The 22,115-nt window shown below is 41.2% G+C and overlaps 1 protein-coding gene across 8 annotated transcripts in view; it reads right to left on the reverse strand.

Annotated features, from left to right (window-relative positions):
• The window catches only part of NCOR1 (nuclear receptor corepressor 1), a gene marked incomplete at its 3' end in the record, with an annotated part of 142,762 nt that overhangs the window by 40,433 nt on the left and 80,214 nt on the right, over positions 1 to 22,115 (reverse strand). For all 8 annotated transcript variants that reach the window (XM_082678228.1, XM_082678227.1, XM_082678226.1 and 5 more), the window contains 7 exons: positions 19,803 to 20,020; positions 17,817 to 17,879; positions 15,631 to 15,770; positions 12,466 to 12,592; positions 6,666 to 7,185; positions 3,668 to 3,797; positions 901 to 1,096 (listed from right to left, as the gene is read on the reverse strand). In XM_082678228.1, the coding sequence (XP_082534354.1) occupies positions 901 to 1,096; positions 3,668 to 3,797; positions 6,666 to 7,185; positions 12,466 to 12,592; positions 15,631 to 15,770; positions 17,817 to 17,879; positions 19,803 to 20,020 (1,394 nt within the window). The remainder of the gene's footprint in view (positions 1 to 900; positions 1,097 to 3,667; positions 3,798 to 6,665; positions 7,186 to 12,465; positions 12,593 to 15,630; positions 15,771 to 17,816; positions 17,880 to 19,802; positions 20,021 to 22,115) is intronic.

Here is a 22,115-nt window from a genome sequence, read left to right on the forward strand (position 1 = left end):
TACAAAAAATGAAACCATAATCAGAGAAGACTTTAATAGTCTTATACGCTACACACATCATACTGGATAGTCCATAAGTCATTATCAACCAGAATACATGTGCCATTTTCTTACCATGCCATAAGAAGTTATTAAAATTCAGAAATCGCTCCCTTTTTTCTTTTTTTAAAAGAAACTAAGTGTATCATGCACCAACTTAAAAAGAGCATGCACAACTCAAATCTGTCACTTGAAATAACAGTGACGTACAACGATAACAGTACCTTCGTGGTATCTGTTACACTATGCATATACGAATATACTACTATTACTTATTATATTGTACATAAAATGACGCTGAGCCATGTCTTATAAAACAATACTGAATGCTCATTCTTTCTTACAGGTTGTAATCCTGGCAAGGCAGAGATATAGCTAGATTAGACAAAGAGATGGACAGATATATTATTTGCACTTTACAGATGAGAAAACTAAAGCTGAGAAGGTCAAGTGGCTTGCCCATGGCCAGAGGGAGGGATAAGTCAAGGTCTGACGGCTATATGCTACACAGAGCTGTCCCCTGTCATATCAGAGATTTAGAATGTTACTCTGATTTGCTTGGAGGACAGGACAATTCTCACTCTGAAAACTCAGATGAATGCAGCGTAAAGCATGGCTTTTATGCAGTCATCTGGCATTAAGGTGAACATCAGAAAATTCACATTAACAACATGACTATTGAAAATGTTACTGCCATCCCTCTGTGGTCAGTAATGCTGGCATTCTTTAGTTTAACTGAGGTCAATTTTATCTGTGAGGGACAAGCGCCATAAATCAAGTTCCTAAGCACTAAGGACACTGCTTTCAAGTATAGCTTTGTTTCCCACCAAAAAAGTTCTCTGTGGCGCGAGTGCCACCTACCTTCCCACTCTCTGTTTGGGCTCTTGGGGGCGCCACGCGGGCTCGCAGAACCCCTGCGCTCCAGGTCCATCTGCTCCTGCCTCTGCCGCTGCTCCTCCAGAAGCGCTGACTCATGCATGGCTTTGATGTGTCGCTGGTAGAGGGCAAAGCCGCTCACTGGAGTTCCAATCGGTATGTTACATGGGGTGCAGGAAACCTACAGGAAGAAGAAACTCTAAATACGCCCAATGACCAGCAAAACAGTAATTACCATCTGTGGCAAGTAATGCTTCTTTCTGTAATATGACTGCTTGAAGTGATTTTACCATTTTTTAATCAAATCTTCAAGCATAATGCTTAAAATGCTAAACAATTACTTTCAGATCTGAACACAAAATAAATCCCAAAGTTGTGGTAAGAGAAATCAAAACAGAAATCACAATATTTCCATTTGCTTTTAACTCACGATGTTGAGTCCCTAGTGGCTCAGGCTTGGGTCCCACCCTCCTCTCTGCCCTCTCACAGGTGCTCACACCCACTTCTATGGATTTAAATGTCATCTGTATGTTAACGGCTCATAAACTTCTATTTCTAATACATTTTCCTGCAAGTTCCATACTCACAGACTGCCTACCTAACAACTCCACTTGGATATCTCAAAGCACCTCAAAACTTATATTCAAAACGGAACTTTTCATTTGCTAAACTCAATGCTTCTCCTACAGCAATCTCCATCATACGAAACAGAACCACAGCAGCTTAAGCCAGAAACCTGGCAGCCACACTGGACTCCATCTCCTCTCTTCCTATAACCAATTCATTATCATACCAGTTCTCTTCAGGATGGAAATGAAACGTCACCTCTTCAGACAGGCCGTCCCTAACCATCCAAAACATACTGCAAACCCCCTCCCTCTCTTTCACAGCACACAGCACTCGCCACAATTTGCAATTAGATGCTTGTTTTCTCTGCTTCTTTTCTGTCTCTCCCACTTCATGAAGGAACCCAAGCTGCTTTGTCCAACACTAAATAAACAGCCCCTAACTCAGTCCATCACTTGATGAACACAAAAGAGTCCTGGGAATAGAAGAGATCTGACTCTTTTAGAACCTGTTATCTAAAGACTTCCAGAGTTTTCTCCACTGCCATAAGTAGGATTTTTCACTGCACCCATGACACACACATAATTTTCTTGCCTTTGTGCTTTGGCTTATATGTAAACATGGCTTTTTCCTCCTTTTGCTATAAAGCAAAATGAACTGTTTTGGTCCAACCAAAACATTATTTCCTACATGGAGTCTTCTTTAAGTGCCTCTTTAAGAAGGAAGCTCTCCTTCCTTTGAATCACCCATAGTATATTTTTCAAACTAAGAGAGCATCATATTTTAATTCTTTTAAATTTTTATTATGATTTTTTCTATGTCTTATTATCAAGACCAATCTCTAAATTTTCTGAAGTCAGAGATCATGATATTCCACACAGCATTAAAAATGTTATCTTGAACCAGGCAGACAATCAATAAATGTCCATTTGGGTAAATCAATGAATGAGCAAGTGCTTAATGATTTTTTTGGTGAGCCTATTTATCATAAGCACACACTTAGGGCTTCCCTGGTGGTGCAGTGGTTAAGAATCTGCCTGCCAATACAGGGGACACGAGTTCGAGCCCTGGTCCGGGAGGATCCCACATGTCGCGGAGCAACTAAGCCCATGCGCCACAACTACTGAGCCTGCGCTCTAGAGCCCGCAAGCCGCAACTACTGAAGTCCGTGTGCCACAACTACTGAAGCCCATGCACCTAGAGCCTGTGTTCTGCAACAAGAGAAGCCACCGCAATGAGAAGCCTGCGCCCCACAACAAAGAGTAGCCCCCGCTCACTGCAACTAGAGAAAGCCCGCATGCAGCAGCGAAGACCCAATGCAGACAAAAATTAAATAAATGAATAAATAAATAAACTTACTTTTAAAAAAAAGCACACACTTAACTTTTACATATTGTCATGTGAGACGAAATAAATTTTTATCCTCTGAAATAAAGCAAGAGCTAGAACATAACTAAGTAAAAGATCAATACCCAAGACTGGAATTCAGGATCAAAAGGTAGTCAAACTCATAGAGATTAATAAGGTAAAATGTAAATAAAACTAGATTTGGAACTGTATACTAAAGTTAACCATAACCTCTATAATTTATTCTAAATATTCAAAACCCAGTTATATATTTATTCTACTATTGTCTTATAGCAAAACAAAACAAACACAGAACTTACTAACATTTATGGCTAGAGCACTATATTTCTCTTTTTTCCTTAATTGGAAATGACCATTTCAATCAATTATCACAATGAATCCATTTGAAAAAGCAATGTATCCAACAGATGAATGGATAAATAAAATGTGGTCTATACAACAGTCTTAAAATGGAAGAAGAATCGGATATGTGTTACAACATGGATTAATCTGGAGGACATTATGCTGAGTGAAATAAACCAGCCACAAAAAACCAAATATTTACTGTATGAGTCCACTTATGTAAATAGCCAAATTCATAAAACGGAAAGTAGAAAGGTGGTTACCAGGGGCTGGGGGAAGTGGGGGAAGGAGAGTGATGGTTAAATGGATATACTTAACCCTACTGAACACTTAAAAAAGAGTTAAGACGGTAAATTTTATGTTATGTGACTTTTTACCACAATTTTTTTAAAAAAACAAGCACTGATTAAAGAAGAGAAGAAATGTCTCTAAATGTCTTTGTTTTCAACACCTCTTACTCACATTGAAAACTTACCATTGGCGGGATGACAGCAGCTCGATGCTGAAGCTGTGGCAGGTCCAGTGGATTTGGTTTTATTGGGGACGAGACCAGTATAGATCCAGTGGGGTTTAACAATGAAGGTTTTGAATCCATAGGAAACATTCTGCAAATGCAATTTAAAAAAATAAATTAATATATTCTTATTTAAAACTTTAAACATACAATCACCATAATTCCTTTTAAGTTAACATGTACACACACACACTCGCACATACACACATCACATTAACTTTGCATATTTCAACAGTCAGGAAAAAAATCTACAGTGCTAATTTTCTAGGTAAAGAAGCCTAACGTTGCTTTATAGGTTGAAATTTATCTGAATTTAATCATCTGCATCTAACCAACAGAACAGTCTGAACAAGGGCCATTATAAAAAGTTAGGTCCTAATTTATCATTAACATAGGTTACAAACTATGTTACCTGTAACAGAATGTTTCTCTAGGATCACAGAGTATTTTTTTTAAAACATCTGAATAAACCACCATCATTTTAAAACCAAGAATCTCACCCAAAATCCCAGACTTCTCGTTTCTCATGAAAAATGGGAAGAAATGGCACCGCAGAGGCAGCACTCCCATGCAACAGCGGGCTGAACTCGCAGGGCTGCCCTCCCCACCCAGCCCGTGCTCCCCAGTCACAGCCCTGCCATCTCACACTCCACCAGCTTCACTCATTTTCAGGACATACACTTGAGTTTAGGACACCCAACGTATGAACTGGGGAAATTATATCAATACCTCACAGGTTCCATCATATTTCCCAGTGTTGTCAGTTACTGGGGAAAGATGAACATTTTCAAAGGTATAAATTGGTAAGAAAATTAGAATGTGTAAAAGAAAACAATTTACATATTACACAAAGAATAAAGATAATATTAAAGATATAGAAGACAACTGAAAGTGTTATTTTGATAGTTTGGAAGTGAAGTAAACTTCAGAGTATCATCCAGAGACCACTATATATTTATAAGGAATTTCAGAATTTCACGACTATTGTCATGGTCATCTCTTAGGATGCTCCTCTCCTGTAAGATTACTGCCATCCTAATTTTTCCTTCACTTATAAATTTATAAATAGTTACTGATTATAAAAAAAAAAGTTACTGGGCTTCCCTGGTGGCGCAGTAGTTGAGAGTCCGCCTGCCGATGCAGGGGACACGGGTTCGTGCCCCGGTCCGGGAAGATCCCACATGCCGCGGAGCGGCTGGGCCCGTGAGCCATGGCCGCTGAGCCTGAGTGTCCGGAGCCTGTGCTCCGCAACGGGAGAGGCCACAACAGTGAGAGGCCCGCGTAGCGCAAAAAAAAAAAAAAAAAAAAAGTTACTGAAACCAGCAGTGTGAAACACAGGTAACTCTTATTTTAGTTGAAATATTTCAATAAAGCATGCTTAAAAAGGACCACACAGCTTGAATCCATTGATGTTTACTCTAAAGCCTGGGACAATTAAAATCTAGATTACTGTGACATGAGAAGAAAAGAGGGCTAGAATCTTCAATTTTCTGAAAAACCAACGGTTAAGTAGGAGCCCTATATTATTTCAATTCTTGCTGATTAAAATTCTAGTATCTACCATATAAAAACCTCTTTGGAGAAACCATTACTGTTATGTTCAATATTATTCTAGTACCAAGTCTCATTCTAGAATATGTAAGATGCACAATATACTGGATATGGACTGAAAGCACAGTGACACCAGGACACACTATGGAAACTGAGCTCTGAGCAGAACTTGGCTATCTCCTGAGAGCCTCTTTCTTATTAAAAAGGGGAAAAAAACAAAAACAAAAACCAGAACTGGATTGGGTTTCTGGTTAAATGACGTTTTAGTCTAATTCATTTCTAGAATTTGCACCAATCCAACATTCTACTGTGATTCTAGGTGAGTCCATTGCTTTCAAGGAAAAGGAAACACCCAGGAAATTAAATATATTAAAGAAGTTGGCATCTACTCCTGCAAAATATGTATTTTTACAGTAATTTTTATAAAAACCATTAAGATTATATTTGCATATTATTGATTTGACTAAAAGTACTTATAAGGTAATTTGTATTGTACCTGATATTTTGAATTACAAATATGAATAACCTACAGTTTTAACTGATACAAAAAAGTGATCGTTATATAATGATCACTAAGTTAAATCTTGATTACGCTTTCTAACACACTTTCACTCCAGCTCCCATCTTCACCCTCAGCATCTCTCACATGTCATGTGCAGGCCCCCAGGCCTGGCTTGAGGCTGCTCGGTCTGGGGGCAAAGCTGGAGCCAGCGCCCCCCACACCTCCACTTTCACCACCACGTCACACGGCTCTGCCACAGAGCGGCTCACGCCACAGCTCTGTGAGCTGACAGCCCCTTCTCTGCTATCATAATATGGCACACACGTAACAAGTGATGTAGAAAGAAATTAAAACCTTTCTCATTAAAGAATAATGATCACACAATTCTCTTTGGTTACTTAATCAGGGGAACAGCATCAGAACCCAACACTAAAAGCAGACAGAGGGACTTCCCTGGTGGCTCAGTGGTTAAGAATCCACCTGCCAATGCAGGGGACATGAGTTCGAGCCTTGGCCCAGGAGGATCCCACATGCCGCGGAGCAACTAAGCCCGTGCACCACAACTACCGAGCCTGTGCTCTAGAGCCCACGAGCCACGACTACTGAAGCCTGCACGCCTAGAGCCCGTGCTCCGCATCAAGAGAAGCCACCGCAATGAGAAGCCCATGCACCACGACCAAGAGTAGCCCCCGCTCGCCACAACTAGAGAAAGCCCGCACACAGCAACGAAGACCCAATGCAGCCATAAATAAACAAATAATTTTTTAAAAAAATAAATAAAAGCAGACAGACTCTCTCACTTGCCAGTATTTCTACAGGAGTAACCTCAGCAGCCAGCACCGCCCTAGGGTTCAGTCTGCAACCAAGAGAGTAAAGAGCAGGAGGAGGTCAAGGCGGGAGCCTCACCGCTGCCTCTCGGGTTCCCCGTCCACATCCTCGTCGGCACTGCACGTGGCACTGGAGTCGTGGTCAGAGGGGAGCTCGGGCCTCGGGGCGCTCATCTGCTGGGCCACCCCTAGGTCGTCGCCTCCAGGCTCCGGCTTCTCGCTGCCTCTCTCCAGATCTCTGTCTTTGGGGTCCCCTTCGACTCTGGATGGACTGCTTTCTGGCATTTCCACGTCCGCAGCGTCAGCCTTGGTGGCCAAGGGGAGGTCCAGAGCAGAAGTGCCTTCAGCCCCGCACTCCCTGTGCCCCACGTCCATCGGCTCTGCTGTGTCCACTGCCACGCTGTCGTTCGCCTGGGTCTCCACACTGGCATCCTCGGCTGCTTCTGTGCTCGGAACTGCCGGCGACGGAGAGGCCCTGGGCACGGGGTCGGGCGTGGTCCCCCGAGGAGGCGCGTTTTCAGTGCTGTCTTCGCCGGGCTTGACAGCTTCAACTGGTGAAGGAGAAGGAGCACTTTCTGTACCAGAACTATTTTCAGCACCTTGAAGATAATGGTACAGCATAAAAATCTGATAGTGAACAGCGTCCGCTAGTGACAGCAGCCACGCCTGAAAGTACTCGTTCAGGATGAACTATCCTCCTCTCATGACCTCACTGAAGTATTACAGCCATTGGGAAAACTAAAGTTGTTTCATAAGTAGAGTATGAAAGGGAAACATCAAACTGTCTTGGCCTTCAGAAACTGAAAGCATAAAAGCTTTTAATGTCTAAAAATAATCCATACGAAATTTGAAAAACAAAGAAAGATAGAAAAACAAAACTAAACAAAAAACATTCCCATAAATGATAACGTTCTGGTTTATTTCTACCAGCCTGTTTCTGTGCTTTTCTTTTTACCCAGGAGAGCTAACACTAGAACAGCACCATCCAATAGTAACATAATGCACATTACATCTGTAATTTTAATTTTTCTGGTGGCCATGTTAAAAAAGTAAAAAGAGAGACAGATAAAATTAACTTCAACAATATACCTTATTTAACCCAGTATGTGCAAAATATTATCATTTTAAATGTAACCAATATAGAAACCTAGTAATAAGATGTTTTACCTTTTTTGGTACTAAGTCTTCAAAATCTGATTGTATTTCACATTTTCAGCACATCTCAATTTGGACTACAGTCGTCCCCTGGTGTCTGCAGACCAACCCCCATGCCCCCACCACGGACACCAAAATCCACGGATGTTCAGGTACCTGATGTAAAACGGCAGCATGTGCATATATAACCTAATCCTCCCGTATCCTTTAAATCATCTATAGATTACTTACAATTACTTGTAATACGTAATACAATACAAATGCTGTGTAAATAGCTGTAAATACAATGTAAATGCTATGTAAATAGTTGCCACTCTGTGGAATTTTGCTTTTGGGAACTTTCCGGAATTTTTTTCTGAATATTTTCCACCCACGGTTGAACTGCAGGACCCTCAGATAGAGGGAAGACTGTACTCACATTTCAAGAACTCAATAGCCACATGTGTGTCTAGTGGCTACCACATTAGACAACAAAGCTCTAGAACAATATCACATAAATTTTTTAACTTAACGTTGTAACACTGGTCTTTCCCATCGTTTGTACCATTTCATAAATATACTTTTAATGCGTTTTGACATCTTTACCCAGATTATCTCAAAGGAATCACAAATTCACTATATCCAACTCTGGACAGGTATTCAACTCTCCCAAGTCCCAACTCAAGTTCTTTTTTAGTGTTTAGTATCCAACAAACAAACCAGGAACCTAGGAGTCACCTTTTAAAACACTCCTCTCATTTGTCCCCATATCCTGCCTCGATGGGTCTCACAGATCTTCTAAAAATATCCCTCAAATCCAGCCATTTCTGTTCAACTTCACAACTGCCACTCGACTGCAAAACCGACTCTTCTGACCACCACCCCAGACCATTCTCTACAACAAGGCCAGAGTGAGTTTAAAAGCCAAATTTTACCAAAACTCACTCACACTCTCTCCCCCTCACTGCTCCCAGGATAAAGTTCCAAACTCCTGAGCGTGGCCTTGCTGCAAGCGTCCAGCCTCATCTCGAGCCCTGCATTCTCTGTGTCCCATATCACTGGCCTTCTTTCAGTTCTGTGAATGCCCCATGCGTCCGCTACCACATACTTCATACATTCTGAACGGCTTTCACCTACTTTCCCCCCTTTGGATATTAGATCAAATACCACATGCTTAAAAACAAAAAACAAAAAACCACATGCTTAAAAAAAGTCTTCCATCATTTCCTTAACAAAGTTGAATTTTGCTACTATGGCTCTTATGGCACATGTCCTGATTACAGTTACAATTTTACATTTATTCACAATTATTTGATTCCTTGCTGTTGCTCTCACTAGGCTGTAAACACCATTAAGGGCAAGGATCATATATTTTGCTTATCAGTTAAGTCCTAGAGACAAGCACAAGGCCGAGTGCCTGGCACAGAGCAGACTCAAACATTTACTGAAGTAAGAAGTGAATGAATGGCTGTGAATGTGTCTTTAAATTTACTTCACCTTTCCTCTATTAGTGGATCCTTGGGCTACTTCCAACTTGACACTGCTATAAACAGTTACACAGAGATGTTCACTTCAAGTTAAGTTTTCAATTATTTTCTTAAAATAGACTAGAAGACAACATAAAACTTTAAATCTCCCTAAAATGAATACACATATCTCCAATGAGAATCCCAGCGGTTTGTAAGAAAACTTCTTAAACTACACAGACCAATTTATAATTTATATGAAAAAATAAGTCCCTGAGAAAATCCAAGAAAATTAGAAAAAGCATTAGCGTGAGAGAGACTTGATTTGTATTTTATAAGGTTCACTCTGGCTGTTCTTTGGAGGAAAAAAACATAATGGAACGAACAGCAGCAAGCAGACCAATCCAGAGGCCACTGCAGCAGAGGTGACAGGGGCTCGGAAGCAGGGTGGCAGCAGTGGAGGGAGGCAGATGTGACGAGAGTCTAAATAATGCATCTAAAGACAAGTGAGCAACCCTCATTGATGGCCCACACGTGGGGTATGAGAGAGAGCTGGCATCATTTACGGACCGAGGGAGAGACTCGAGGGAAAGCAGGCTGTAGTGGTGGGGAAACACAAGTCAGCTCTGGATGTTAACTCTTAGGTATCCAAGTAGAGATGTTAAATAGGCAGTTAGATGTATGAGCCTGGATTCAGATGAGACTTCAAGTCTCAAAAATAAAAACAAAATCAAAAGACAAAAGCTCAGAAGAGCACCTCACAGGTAGTAAGGTCTCAATATACAGCAGCAATTACTATTAGTGAAAGATGCTACCAAAACGTTGAAAGGCCAACAAAAAGCCCGACTTCATCCTCATTTCTATACATATGGTGATGGAAAGCCTCAAACCCAAGGACAAATGAACAAGTCATTTCTCTTCCACATACAGGAGGACATGTTAGTGATTACACAGATGATATCATCTGACATAAGCACTTTTTCAGTTATTTTCTTCTTCCAAGCCACAAAAGAGTAGGAATATTTCCAAGGCACAGCGCTTCACCAAGCACTAGCCAAATGTGAGTGCCTTTTTTTCTCTCCCCCGCCAAAACACCGTAAGGAACGATTTAGAACAAGAACACATCCAAATTCTGGTAAGGTTTTGGTCTTTCTGATTTAACTCATCTAGTCACAAAAGACACTCCAACGGCTAGAGGCGTGTCTCAGGAAGCCAGACACGGAGGCTCTGCTTTCAGCAGACGCCTCCCCTCTCCCGTGGGCAAGAGCCCGACCCCACAACCAACAGGAGGTCTGCAGGGTCTCCGGAAGCTGGGCAGTGAGACGGGGCATAGCTCGTGGACACCACAGTGTACTTTCTTTTCTCCGGCACTTTCCAAATGAAATTAAGTCAAAGGAAATGAAGATCCCACAATTCTAGGGGCAAGTTCATTTCCTATTAATAGGAAACTATTCTAGATGTCACGACACAAGCATATGTATAAATGGGCATGACGTGACCATGCTACCCCACACTAGAGCCGATGGAAACAGGATTTTAATACCTCACTCAACCTTAATCACCTTATCTGACAATTTGAAAAAAGCTTCACACTAAGACAAAGTAACAGGAGAGAAACAGAAGGAAAAAAGTCACTTTCTGGTGCTCAGTTTTCAGGAATCTGTTAGCCCATGCATGGATAGGCTTCTCTGTTCTGAAATAAACACGTATATGACAAATAGGCTTGGCCCTTCTTATGAACTGGATCGTGTCCCCCTGCCCCCAAAATTTATGTTAAAGCCCTAACCCTCAATGTGACTGTATTTGGAGATAATGACCTTAAGGAGGTAATTAAGGTTAAATGAGGTCTAAGAGTGGGGCCCTAATCCAAATGATAGATTTCTATTGTTTAAGCCGCCCAGTCTGTGAAATACAGGCTTCATGTACATTTATAACCCAGGGAATACTGGCTACCAGCTACAAACCTATTAACAAACTCTGGGGCTTCCCTGCTGGCGCAGTGGTTGAGAGTCCGCCTGCCGATGCAGGGGACACGGGTTCGTGCCCCGGTCCGGGAGGATCCCACATGCTGCGGAGCGGCTGGGCCCATGAGCCATGGCCGCTGAGCCTGCGGGTCCGGAGCCTATGCTCCGCAACAGGAGAGGCCACAGCAGTGAGAGGCCCGCGTACCGCAAAATAAATAAATAAATAAATAAATAATAAATAAAATTAACAAACTCTGAGGACCTCTTTCAAAGTGTCAGACACACCCTCCCCGCCAACTGTCTGCAGGACCCTCATTCTACCCCAGGATGAGCCTACTCCAACAGTCTCTTTACTTTTGTAACAGCTGCCTCATTTTTCACAAAACCTCACAGAATAAAGTTTACTGTTCAAAGCCAAAACCCATTTCAAGATAAATTTTAAGCTGAAAACCCAGTAACGACAACTTGTAGAAAAAAAATAATAAAACAAAATGTAAAACTCCTGGAAGTTGTAGAACCTCTTAAGCTTAAAATATAGGAGCCTACAAAAGAAAATGTAAATAGCTCTAATTACCTGCAAAGTTTAAACTCTGGTAATTTAAAGATAAAACAAAACAAAAAGCAAATGAGATGAAGGGAATATTTGCATACATAAAAACATGAACATGTTTAAGATATAATATATACAGAGCTACTGAAATCACTGTGAAAATCCCCACTTCATAAGAGGAGAGTTTTCAAAAGAAATCCAAGGCAACTTTGAAAGTAATGTAAACTGAAATAAATTAGGTAACTTTTTTAATTAGGAAAAAAATCAAGAAAATATTTGCTTTTTCAGGAAGTTGTCATTAATTTGTTCAAATGACGAAAAGGATTTTATTAAGTTTTTTGGGCTGACGTTTTTTTCTGCCAGTGCCTCTGGGTCATTAATACTTTTTACGTGAAAACATCAATATGACATGTGTAAGCTTTGTAAACACTGAAATAAATCAAGCTCAATGGAATAAAATAAAGAGGGAAATGTAACTGATGATACCGACTGAACCAATACGTGTGGCAACGATCCAGACTCACAGACATTTTACTGATGTTGGCACTTAGTGTCTGAGGCAGGACCACCATCTTCCAAGATCTTTTGGATGTAGCACCTGGGCCGTCTTAGGAGCTCCATAAATAAATATGTGCTGAGTGAACAAATAAATGCATTGTGTTCACGTTTCCTTAATGAAGCAATTCCTAGATAGTCAAATGACCAAGGTACACGTCACGCATCTGGGCCAGCAGAAGCCACAACCAGATGGAAGATCTGAGATACCTTCACTGTCCTCGGGATTTTCCTCTTCATTGGAGGCTTCGATGTCCTCGTCCTCCTGAGCAGAAACGGTGGAAGCTACACTTTCACACTGGGACACATCTCGCTCTTCACGAGGCTTCCGTGAGGCCTAAAGGAGTGAAAATATTGCTATTTGGGATTTAAGTAACTAAAAGGAAAGAAACAAACCTTCTCACACCTGAGGTGAGGCAGAACACTGGCACGCACACACCAGACCAGCAGGCTGTGTGTCCAACAAGCACTCTGGCTGGAGTGCAGTCACCTCGGGGATCCACTAACGGGCCTTTTGTGCAGGTGGATGGATGGCTTTCATCAAATTGATCAAAAATTACGTCGGAGCCGTTTTTGGAACTACTCATCGCTATACATGTACAAATAGCCAAAACCCACAAAACTCCTGCTTTTTATTTTCATATATTTATTTTCTAATAAAAATAACACGTTGGAATGTGGAAGACAGAAAAGTATGTTAAGAAAAGTAAGAACTGCTCATAATTCTAGCAGCTAGAGATTCTAAGTATACTGCTGCATTTCCTTTCAGTCTTTTACATGCATATACGTCTGTATAAATGTTTATGTACACATGTGAACAAAACAGGATGGCCCTATGTAGTTATATATCCTATCTTTTTTTTAACAATATAATCATGAACTACACACACCTACTTTACAAATGCTTCAAGGTTACTACTTTTATTAATGATCCCATTAAAACACTCTACCAATATATATTTCAAATTTTCCTATTTCAAGGCATTCAGGTTGTTAATAATGCTGCAATAGCCTTCCTTCACTAGCATTAAGAATTATATGATTTCATAGGCAACAACTCATAGTTGTTACTGAATTTCTTTTACTATTAATGAGAACAAATTCCTTTTTTTTTAAAATAGGATTTTCCCTTCTGAAAACTACATGTTTACGTAAAATTGTTCATTCTTCTACTGGGGTCACTTGTCTGTAAGTGTATGTGTTTACATACGTAAATGTAAGGCGTTAGCCATTTACTGTACTATCTCTAGGGTCCCGGCCCTGGCAGTCCTCTGTTCTGTGCCTCCTACAGACCCTGCACATCACCAGGCAGCAGCTGCCAGCCTCTCCCAGGGAGAGATTCCTCAGAGGTAACACATAACAGATTCCTATTACCACACCCCAACTGTGAAAAATTACCAATACTCTTATTCTCGTTTCTTCTTACTCTTAGTTTAGATATGAATATGCTATTTAGGATCCAACCTAAAGCATTAATTAAGTCAAGAGAAAAATCCATTTTCTGACATCAGGGTAACAGAACTAGATGAAATTCTGAAGACCAAAAACAAACCCATCCTTATGTTCTGAGCAAAAACACAGGGAAGACTCCTCTGGTACATTTTCTAAAAAGCCTTCAGAAGGTTCCATGAATGCTCTATTTTTGAGCATTAGCTAATAGCTACTCTGTGGATTTTCTCAGTGCCCCACCTGTACCCTCCCTCTGGCAGCATCCACCCATTCTGCGGGGCGCTGTCCTGGACAGCTGCAGAAGAGACAGCAATTCACCATGACGGCGACATCCCTCTCCTCACACGCAGTGAGCTACTGCACCTCCAGACCCCTGCTTCATTATATGAGAGTATTCGTTTTAAACGGAAATGTAACACCTATAAATCTTCCACTGAGTTTTAACAGGTATTAGACATTTTGTCATTTTTTCCTGAAATCTTTTTAAAAAGGATAAAATGCTCTACTCAAGGTTAGTTGCCACGTGAAATCTGAAACGTATCGATACACTTCTGGTACTCTATTAAGATGCATTCCTCTATCTTGTACTTTGGTGTATTAAAGAACATCTTATGGATCTTTCATCCATACCCAACATACACTGTGACATCATGAGTTGGTCACTTGGAAAATGAGTTACAGAGATTTTTAAAATTTGGATACATTTCATTACATATCAAAATATCACATTAGTTATTATTACCACTAATCTCATCAGAAAAGTCTGAGTATTGTGAAGATGTTAATTAAGCTCACGGTGAGAGATACACACTTCCCAAAATTCTAATTTTTGCCTGAAAGCTGGAAATTTAAAAGTGGCAACAAATACTAATGGTTGTTTTCTTTCAAGACAGGCTCATTCATTTTCAAGAAGATGTCTGCAAAATATTCAGGGGTCTGAAAAACCATATCTGTTCTGTCATTCTCTTAATTAAAAATAACATTCCATGGAAGAGGGGGGTGCCTAGTTCAGCTTGGAACTCAAATGACACAAGAGTGCCTTCCCTTGAGACCCGCTGCTCACCAGGACCAGGCAGAGGGCTCTCTGCACCCTCCCACCGTCAAACAGATGTGTGTAAGGCTCAAGATTTACCAAAGCCAATTTTCAGTTGCTTCATCAAGGGCATTCTTAAGTGAAACTGCCGTTTACAAAACACAGCTGCAACTGCTTGGAGATGAAGAGCGTGCTGAGCGCCGCGGTGCCCGGTGGCGCCCGGTTCTGCTAAGGCACCAGCACTCTCACTCACAGCTGCTTTGACACCACGGATGCAAATGTCCGGACAGTGGAAAAAGGAAACATCTGAATATTTTTATGAAAATAGCTTTGACTTCATGGAACCCTCAAAGAGCTCTGTGAACTCTGAGAACACTGGAACTTCCTGGTTAAGGAATTTTCAATAATCTTTCAATAATTTTCAAAACTTGCCGGTTTTTAGTTTTTACCCCATGGAATCTTTCTGAGAAAATGTTTTTTTAATATGACAAATCAACTCAATCAACATGGTAAACACAACTAAAGTTTTCCATTCAAACTCCAAAATGCTTATATTTTTCAAATCCAGCCCACAGAAACTCAAAAGTACTGAATCGCCATTAGTACCAACAGAAATTTTACTCCTTATCAGTAAAACAAATCGTCAACTTGTGCCAAGAAACCAGCATTTCCCTTTACAGGTAAACACAAATAAAAATACAAGATACGCTGATTCACTTTGTTATACAGCAGAAACTAACACAACACTGTAAAGCAATTATACTCCAATAAAGATGTTAAAAAAAAAATACAAGATACAAAAAAGTTTCCTTCAAAGCCAATCTCTGAAGCTCAAAAAAAAAAACTAAGTAAAAAACAGTAAGTAAAAGACTCACCACCCCTGATATACTCACTTTCTGTTTATGCTGCTGCAAGAGGTTGTCAAGATTGTGTCGTCTCTTATAGTTAAAATAGAAGTTTTTACATTGGGCTTCACTTTTAGTCCCCACCATCTTGGCAATCGCTGCCCAGTTACGACCATGTTCTACTAGACCTGGATTTTAAAAACAGACCAAACATTAACCGAGGAGCCACCTGATAAAGCAACAAGAAAAATGATAAAATCAACTTAATTCACTGCATTCACAATCATTAACACTAAAAGTGTTTTTTCAATTATTTATCGATATACTTCAATGTTTGCTGAAATGTGATTCACACAAAACTCATTAACAGCTCTATTTTTCTACCCAAAGTTAAAACATGCTCATTAATGGAAGGACTCAACCTTATCCTTGTTATATATCTCCCAGAAGACTAGGACAATGCTGGACACACAGTAAGAGCCCAAACACTGTAAACTGAGTGATTAGGTACAGTACTTCTAAATCTTTGGAAACAGTATATCAATACAAAGTTAATAAGGTAATCAAACGTAAGTGATTAACACAAAGTAAAGATATACTTAAGGTTCCATTTATAATCAGCATGTCTTCAGTCCATTCCCAATCAAGGATGCCCTCAAAAATATTAACCAGTTTTTTTTTCTTTTAGACCTGTTGTAATACAATACATCACAGGAACCTACTCAGTCTGACATTTCTTCCAACAAATGATGCACGTATGTACACAGATACATATGTGCAACGAGTATGGATATATAAATGCATAAATACAGAGAGATATTTTAGACATAGGTGTATCCAAGCAGGAATTTCTAGTACAAATTCATTAATTTATGGGAAAACATCAATTTCCCAAGGTTAACACCAGTAGCTTCCTTAACAATGATAACTGGAAGATCATCTCCAGACCCTGCTGACATCTGACTATAAAAGCTGGAAGGAGTGGTGCCTGAGCAGTCACGTGCTAGGACATGCACCTGACAAAAGCACGCTGTGGCAGAGCTGACACCTAACTACTCCACTGTGACGCTGGGACAGTCAGATGACAGTAATACACAGAAGCATGACAGTCACAGATGCGCTAACCATGGCAATAAACTTCAAACAAAAATATTTTGAAGACAGAACACTCTAAACTGCTGTATTTTTGGTAAGGTTGGTTTATATGATTCTTAAATGCTTTACTCATTATCAGCTAAACAGAAAATAAATCTGAAATGTGTCACTAAAAGTTCAAGCTATTTGCAATAATTTCTCTTTAGAACTACAAGGTAAATCCTTAACCCCGAAAAGAGCTGGCTAATCTTTCTCAAAATCAGCTTACTTAAAAAATAATTTTTTATTTATAAACCAATTATCTATCCTTTTAGAAATTTTAGTTCAATCTCAAACTGTGTGACATTTATAAGAAACAACAGAAGAACACAAGATCCGTAAAGTTCCAGAGTAAGATGAAGGCCACACAGCTAGCAAAGTGTCAGAAGCAGAATTCAAACCTTCATCTGTCTGGCTACAAAGTCCATGCTCTCTCCTCTGGATCATTTTATAATCAAACTTAGCCTTACTAAATGCAAACTGAGAAAGTATTTATCATTCTATTAAATGCAACTTTTAAATAAGAGAGTTTTTATATCAAATACCTTCCAAAACTTTAATAGCATTTAATCACAACTATTCTGGAAAACTGAAAGTAGCTTACTTGCTCTCTAGTAAGACATTCAAAACAAAATGAGAGAGAAAAATTCCTCAGAAGTGGGTCTCTTAAACAAGGCACACTGGGGCACCTTACAGGGCACCACACCATCAAAAAGAACTCTTGGGCTTCCCTGGTGGCACAGTGGTTGAGAGCCCGCCTGCCGATGCAGGGGACACGGGTTCATGCACCGGTCCGGGAAGATCCCACATGCCGTGGAGCGGCTGGGCCTGTGAGCCATGGCCGCTGAGCCTGCGCGTCCAGAGCCTGTGCTCCGCAACGGGAGAGGCCACAGCAGTGAGAGGCCCACGTACCGCAAAAAAAAAAAAAAGAACTCTTAAGTGTACTTCTAAATTCTACTTACCATTGTGGAAGAACGAACTCTTTTTTTTCAATTAAAAAGAAATTAGTTCCATCTCACTCATTACCAATAACCCTAAAAACAAACAAACAAACAAACAAAGAAAAACAAACCTGAAGAACCTGAACTACTATCATTTACCTTTTTTAGCAACTTCCATTTCTTCTTCTGTCCATCGAGAGGTTTCTACAGGTTCCGTAGAAACTGAAATAAAGACAGAACCCAATAAGCCAGAGAAAAATGAAGTCCTTCATTCATAGATTATATGGTACTAACGGTACAATCTACAGCCTAAATATTTATCTGACATAAAGCCACTTTAAAGCAAGGTGAAAGAAACTATGGAAATAGGATGGTATCAGCCTCTCCTCTACTGTAATAGAAGGGAAAATCCCACACTCCTCAGTACCATGGTCTTCCTCAATGTTCTTTAACATTCCATCCATGTCCACATGTTTGAATGCGGTGCCTCCCCACTTCCTAGAGCTCCATCCCTTCTCTCCTGAAGTGTCAAAAGAAGCAGCCGCCCTTCTGCTTCCTGCCCAGGCAGGCGCAGTCCTCTCCTGTTCTCTGAACCCCCATCTCCCCCGAACTCCTGGAAGTCCCTGTGTTCATCCTCAGTGCCTGAAATCTAGCAAACAGATGGATCACAAACTGAACACTTTCTCCTTTACTTTAGAAAATTGAGACTCTCAGGCCTAAAATGAGCTCCTGCTATATTCTCCTTCTCAATTAACATTACTACCATCCACCCAGTCACTCCAATTATTATCAGGATCTTCAGACTAATTTTTGAAGCCTTAGACTAATTTTTAAATCTTTCCATCCATCTACCACTCACATGCAATGATGTATGTCAATTCTGGTCTCCTGAATACACCCCCTCGCTGCCTGGACCACTGAATGCATAAGGATGCCCTTCTAGCTGGTCCCTCAGCCTCCAGCCCTTACCCCAAACACACCTCCTCCACACTGTCACCAGAGTTATCTTTCTAAGACACCAATCTAATCACAACACTCCTCTGTTTAAAAACCTCTGTAGGCTCCCTACTTTGTAAGCAAAGCAGTTCAGACAAAGCCCACCATGATCTGCCCCCATCTGCTTGTCCAATTGTTTCCTTCACTTCATTCCTGTTATTTCCAAAACTTGCAATTTCTTTCATACTTCATGTTATGATAAACTTGGTACCACTGAACCACCAATGATGGTACTCATCATTAATATGATCCCATTATAAACTAATGAAGACAGTCTTTAATAAGAAAGAGAAAAATGCGTGTACTCTTAGACCCAGTATTCCCTTGTCTAAGAATTTATTTCCATGAAAACTAATTTAACAGAAAGAAAATGCTATGCGAATAAAGATTTTTTTTCATTAAAGTGCTATCCATATTAGTTTTAAAGGCGGGAGGAGATGGCCAACATCTCACAGCCATTGAAAGTGAAAATGAAGATCACTTAGAAAGTAGAAAACATTCATGACATGTGCCCAGTTAGAACATCAGGAAACAAGGTGGCACGCACACTAGGATTACAACACAGGAAAAAGAAAAACAGCTGTATTAGGTAGTAAGGTTGGGGCTCATGTTCTCTTTCAAAAGACTTTGATATTAAAGTCTAACAAATTTAGAGCTTCCCTGGTGGTGCAGTGGTTGACAATCAGCCTGCCAATGCAGGGGACACGGGTTCAAGCCCTGGTCCGGGAAGGTTCCCACATGCCACAGAGCAACTAAGCCTGTGCGCCACAACTACTGAGCCTGCGCGCTAGAACCCACAAGCCACAACTACTGAAGCCCACAAGCCACAACTACTGAAGCCCGTGAGCCTAGAGCCCGTGCTCCGCAACGAGAGAAGCCTCCGCAATGAGAAACCCGCACACCGCAACGAAGAGTAGCCCCCCCTCGCCGCAACTAGAGAAAGCCTGCGCGCAGCAACAAAGACCCAACGCAGCCAAAAATAAATAAAATACATAAATTCATTAAAAAAAAAAAACAAATTTAAAGGCCAGAATTTCAGATCAGCATTTCTAGGCCATCAATATCAGAGGTCCCTCCTGCCTCACCCTAGCACTGAAACAGAATCCCAAACAAAATTCTGGCCCGTTCGCTCCAATCTCGTCCACTCACTGGGTTCTGGCGGCGGTGGCAGAGGTGGGGGGGGCTCCTCGGTGGCTGCAGCAGCCGCAGCGCTGGCAGCTGCGGCCTCACTGGTCATGGACCTGGTGACCCGGCCCTTTCGGCGGCCCTGACTGTTGGCAGTCTTTCGGCCCCGGGGCGTGGCCTGCTCTCTCTCCTCAGTTTCTTCTGCTGTACTTTCTGTCTTATCCTTTTCCTTGGTGTTTTCTCTAGAAACAACAGCAAAAGAACGTTTTGTGTGATTTAAAAGCATACATACACCAAAAAGATTACAGCCTTGAAAATTCTTTAAATAGAAGTTGAATAAAACTACCCAACCTCCCAGTTATTTGGAATAACCGCTTGGGCTTCCCATCAATACAAACTCAACCTGCCCCAAAACACGCTCACCCTCCCCACCCTGCTTCCCGCTCCCTGGCCCCCTGACCAGCAGCTGCTGACGGTACCAGCACGCTCACGATCACTCAGTTTACAGATCCGACTTCAGCTTCAGCTCTTCCCCTTGTTAGTTACTTGTATGTGAACTAGTGCCTCGTTTTGGTCCTTTCCTCTCACTGATGTTTCTCCCACCAATTCCACCACCTCTATCTCTGTTACCTCTGCGTGTGTTCAGTGCCTTAGTAGCACAGTCACAGTCTCTTACAACAGCCTTCCTGACTTCTGCATCCCCATCCATTCTATACTGCTCATGGACCCATATTCTAGCACAACAGCTTTGGCAATAAACCATTTCCTCCATTCTAATCCTACCTATTCCCAAACAGAGCCATGCAGCCTCCTGAGTGAAGGTTACGCTTTAGCTTTCATTAAGGCTTTACCTAACTGGACCCCAACCTCCTTCCGCTTTTCTCCTTGAGGCGTCCTACGTTCCAAACCAATGAAACCACTATCTGCCATTTCCCAAAGAGGCCTGTCCATTCACACCACTCCCTCTGTTCTACCCACACTGACCACTAGCTCCTGCAACAAGCCCTCCAAACTATCCAGGCAGAAGGAAACCTCAACCTCTTCTCAATCTCCCAGCACACTTTATTGACTCTGCTCATTCCTTCCAGGCTTTTTTCTTTTCCTTAAAGAGTACTTGCATCTTGCCTAATTTTTCCTACTAGATCATAAACTACCTGGGAAGAGTATGTATCTTACGTATTTCTGCATCCTTCATAAGACCTAGCTCACAGCAGTAATAAATGAGTGCTTGTTAAATAAACTAGGGATTTTAAGAACAAAGTAAAAACAAGATATGGCAGTAACATATGAGCAGAACCACTGACCACGTGGAGGATATATGTTTTACCTGAATAACTAAAAAAAAAAAATTTTTATAGATATCATCTTCTTAAAGCACAAAATTAGAATGGCATAAGTATCCAACTCTTTAAAAAACATGGCAAGTGATTTAGGCTGCTTTAGCTGCCGCAAAATTAGATAAACCTTCAGTATTTCCAAGAAGATTATAGAAATAACAATAAATATTAAAAAGAAACTACTAACACAAGCAACAACCTGTATGGATCTCACACTTATTAAGTAAAAGCAGCCACACAACAGGAGATTACATACTGTACGATTCCATTTATATGAAATTATAGGAAAGGCAAAACAAATTAGTAGTTGCCAGGGGCTGGGAATGGGGGGGAGGGAAACTACTGCAAAGGAGCACAGGGGAGCTTTCTTGGGGTGATGGAAATGTTCTGAGTCACGAGTGCGGCAACAGGTACACCAGTGCATACAACTGTCAAAATATATCAACGTATACCCTTAAAAACTGGTGAAATTTAGTCTATGCAAAATTATGCCTCAATAAAGCTGATCCTTGGAGGAAAAACAAACAAACCAGCTGCTAAGGGCCTCCCTGCACCCAACCCTGCCAAAACATGTACACAAAGATATCAACGATAGCTGTCTCTGAGTGGCAGAATTACAGGTTAATTTTCTTTCTATTTTGCTCTCTCTTACTGATTTGCTGTAAGGAACTAGAATTATTTTTATAACCACGAAAACAGCAACAGCAACCACAAACAAACCAGGAAATCTGGGCTTCCCTGGTGGCACAGTGGTTAACAATCCACCTGTCAATGCAGGGGACACGGGTTTGAGCCCTGCTCTCGGAAGATCCCACATGCCACGGAGCAAGTAAGCCCGTGTGCCACAACTTCTAAGCCTGCGCTCTAGAGCCCGCGAGCCACAACTACTGAGCCCACGTGCCACAACTACTGAAGCCCACGCGCCTAGAGCCCATGCTGTACAATAAGAGAAGCCACCGCAATGAGAAGCCCACACACCGAAAAGGAAGATTAGCCCCCG

This window comes from Grampus griseus (assembly GCF_964374135.1).
Source record: "Grampus griseus genome assembly, chromosome: 20".
Lineage (NCBI taxonomy): Eukaryota > Metazoa > Chordata > Mammalia > Artiodactyla > Delphinidae > Grampus > Grampus griseus.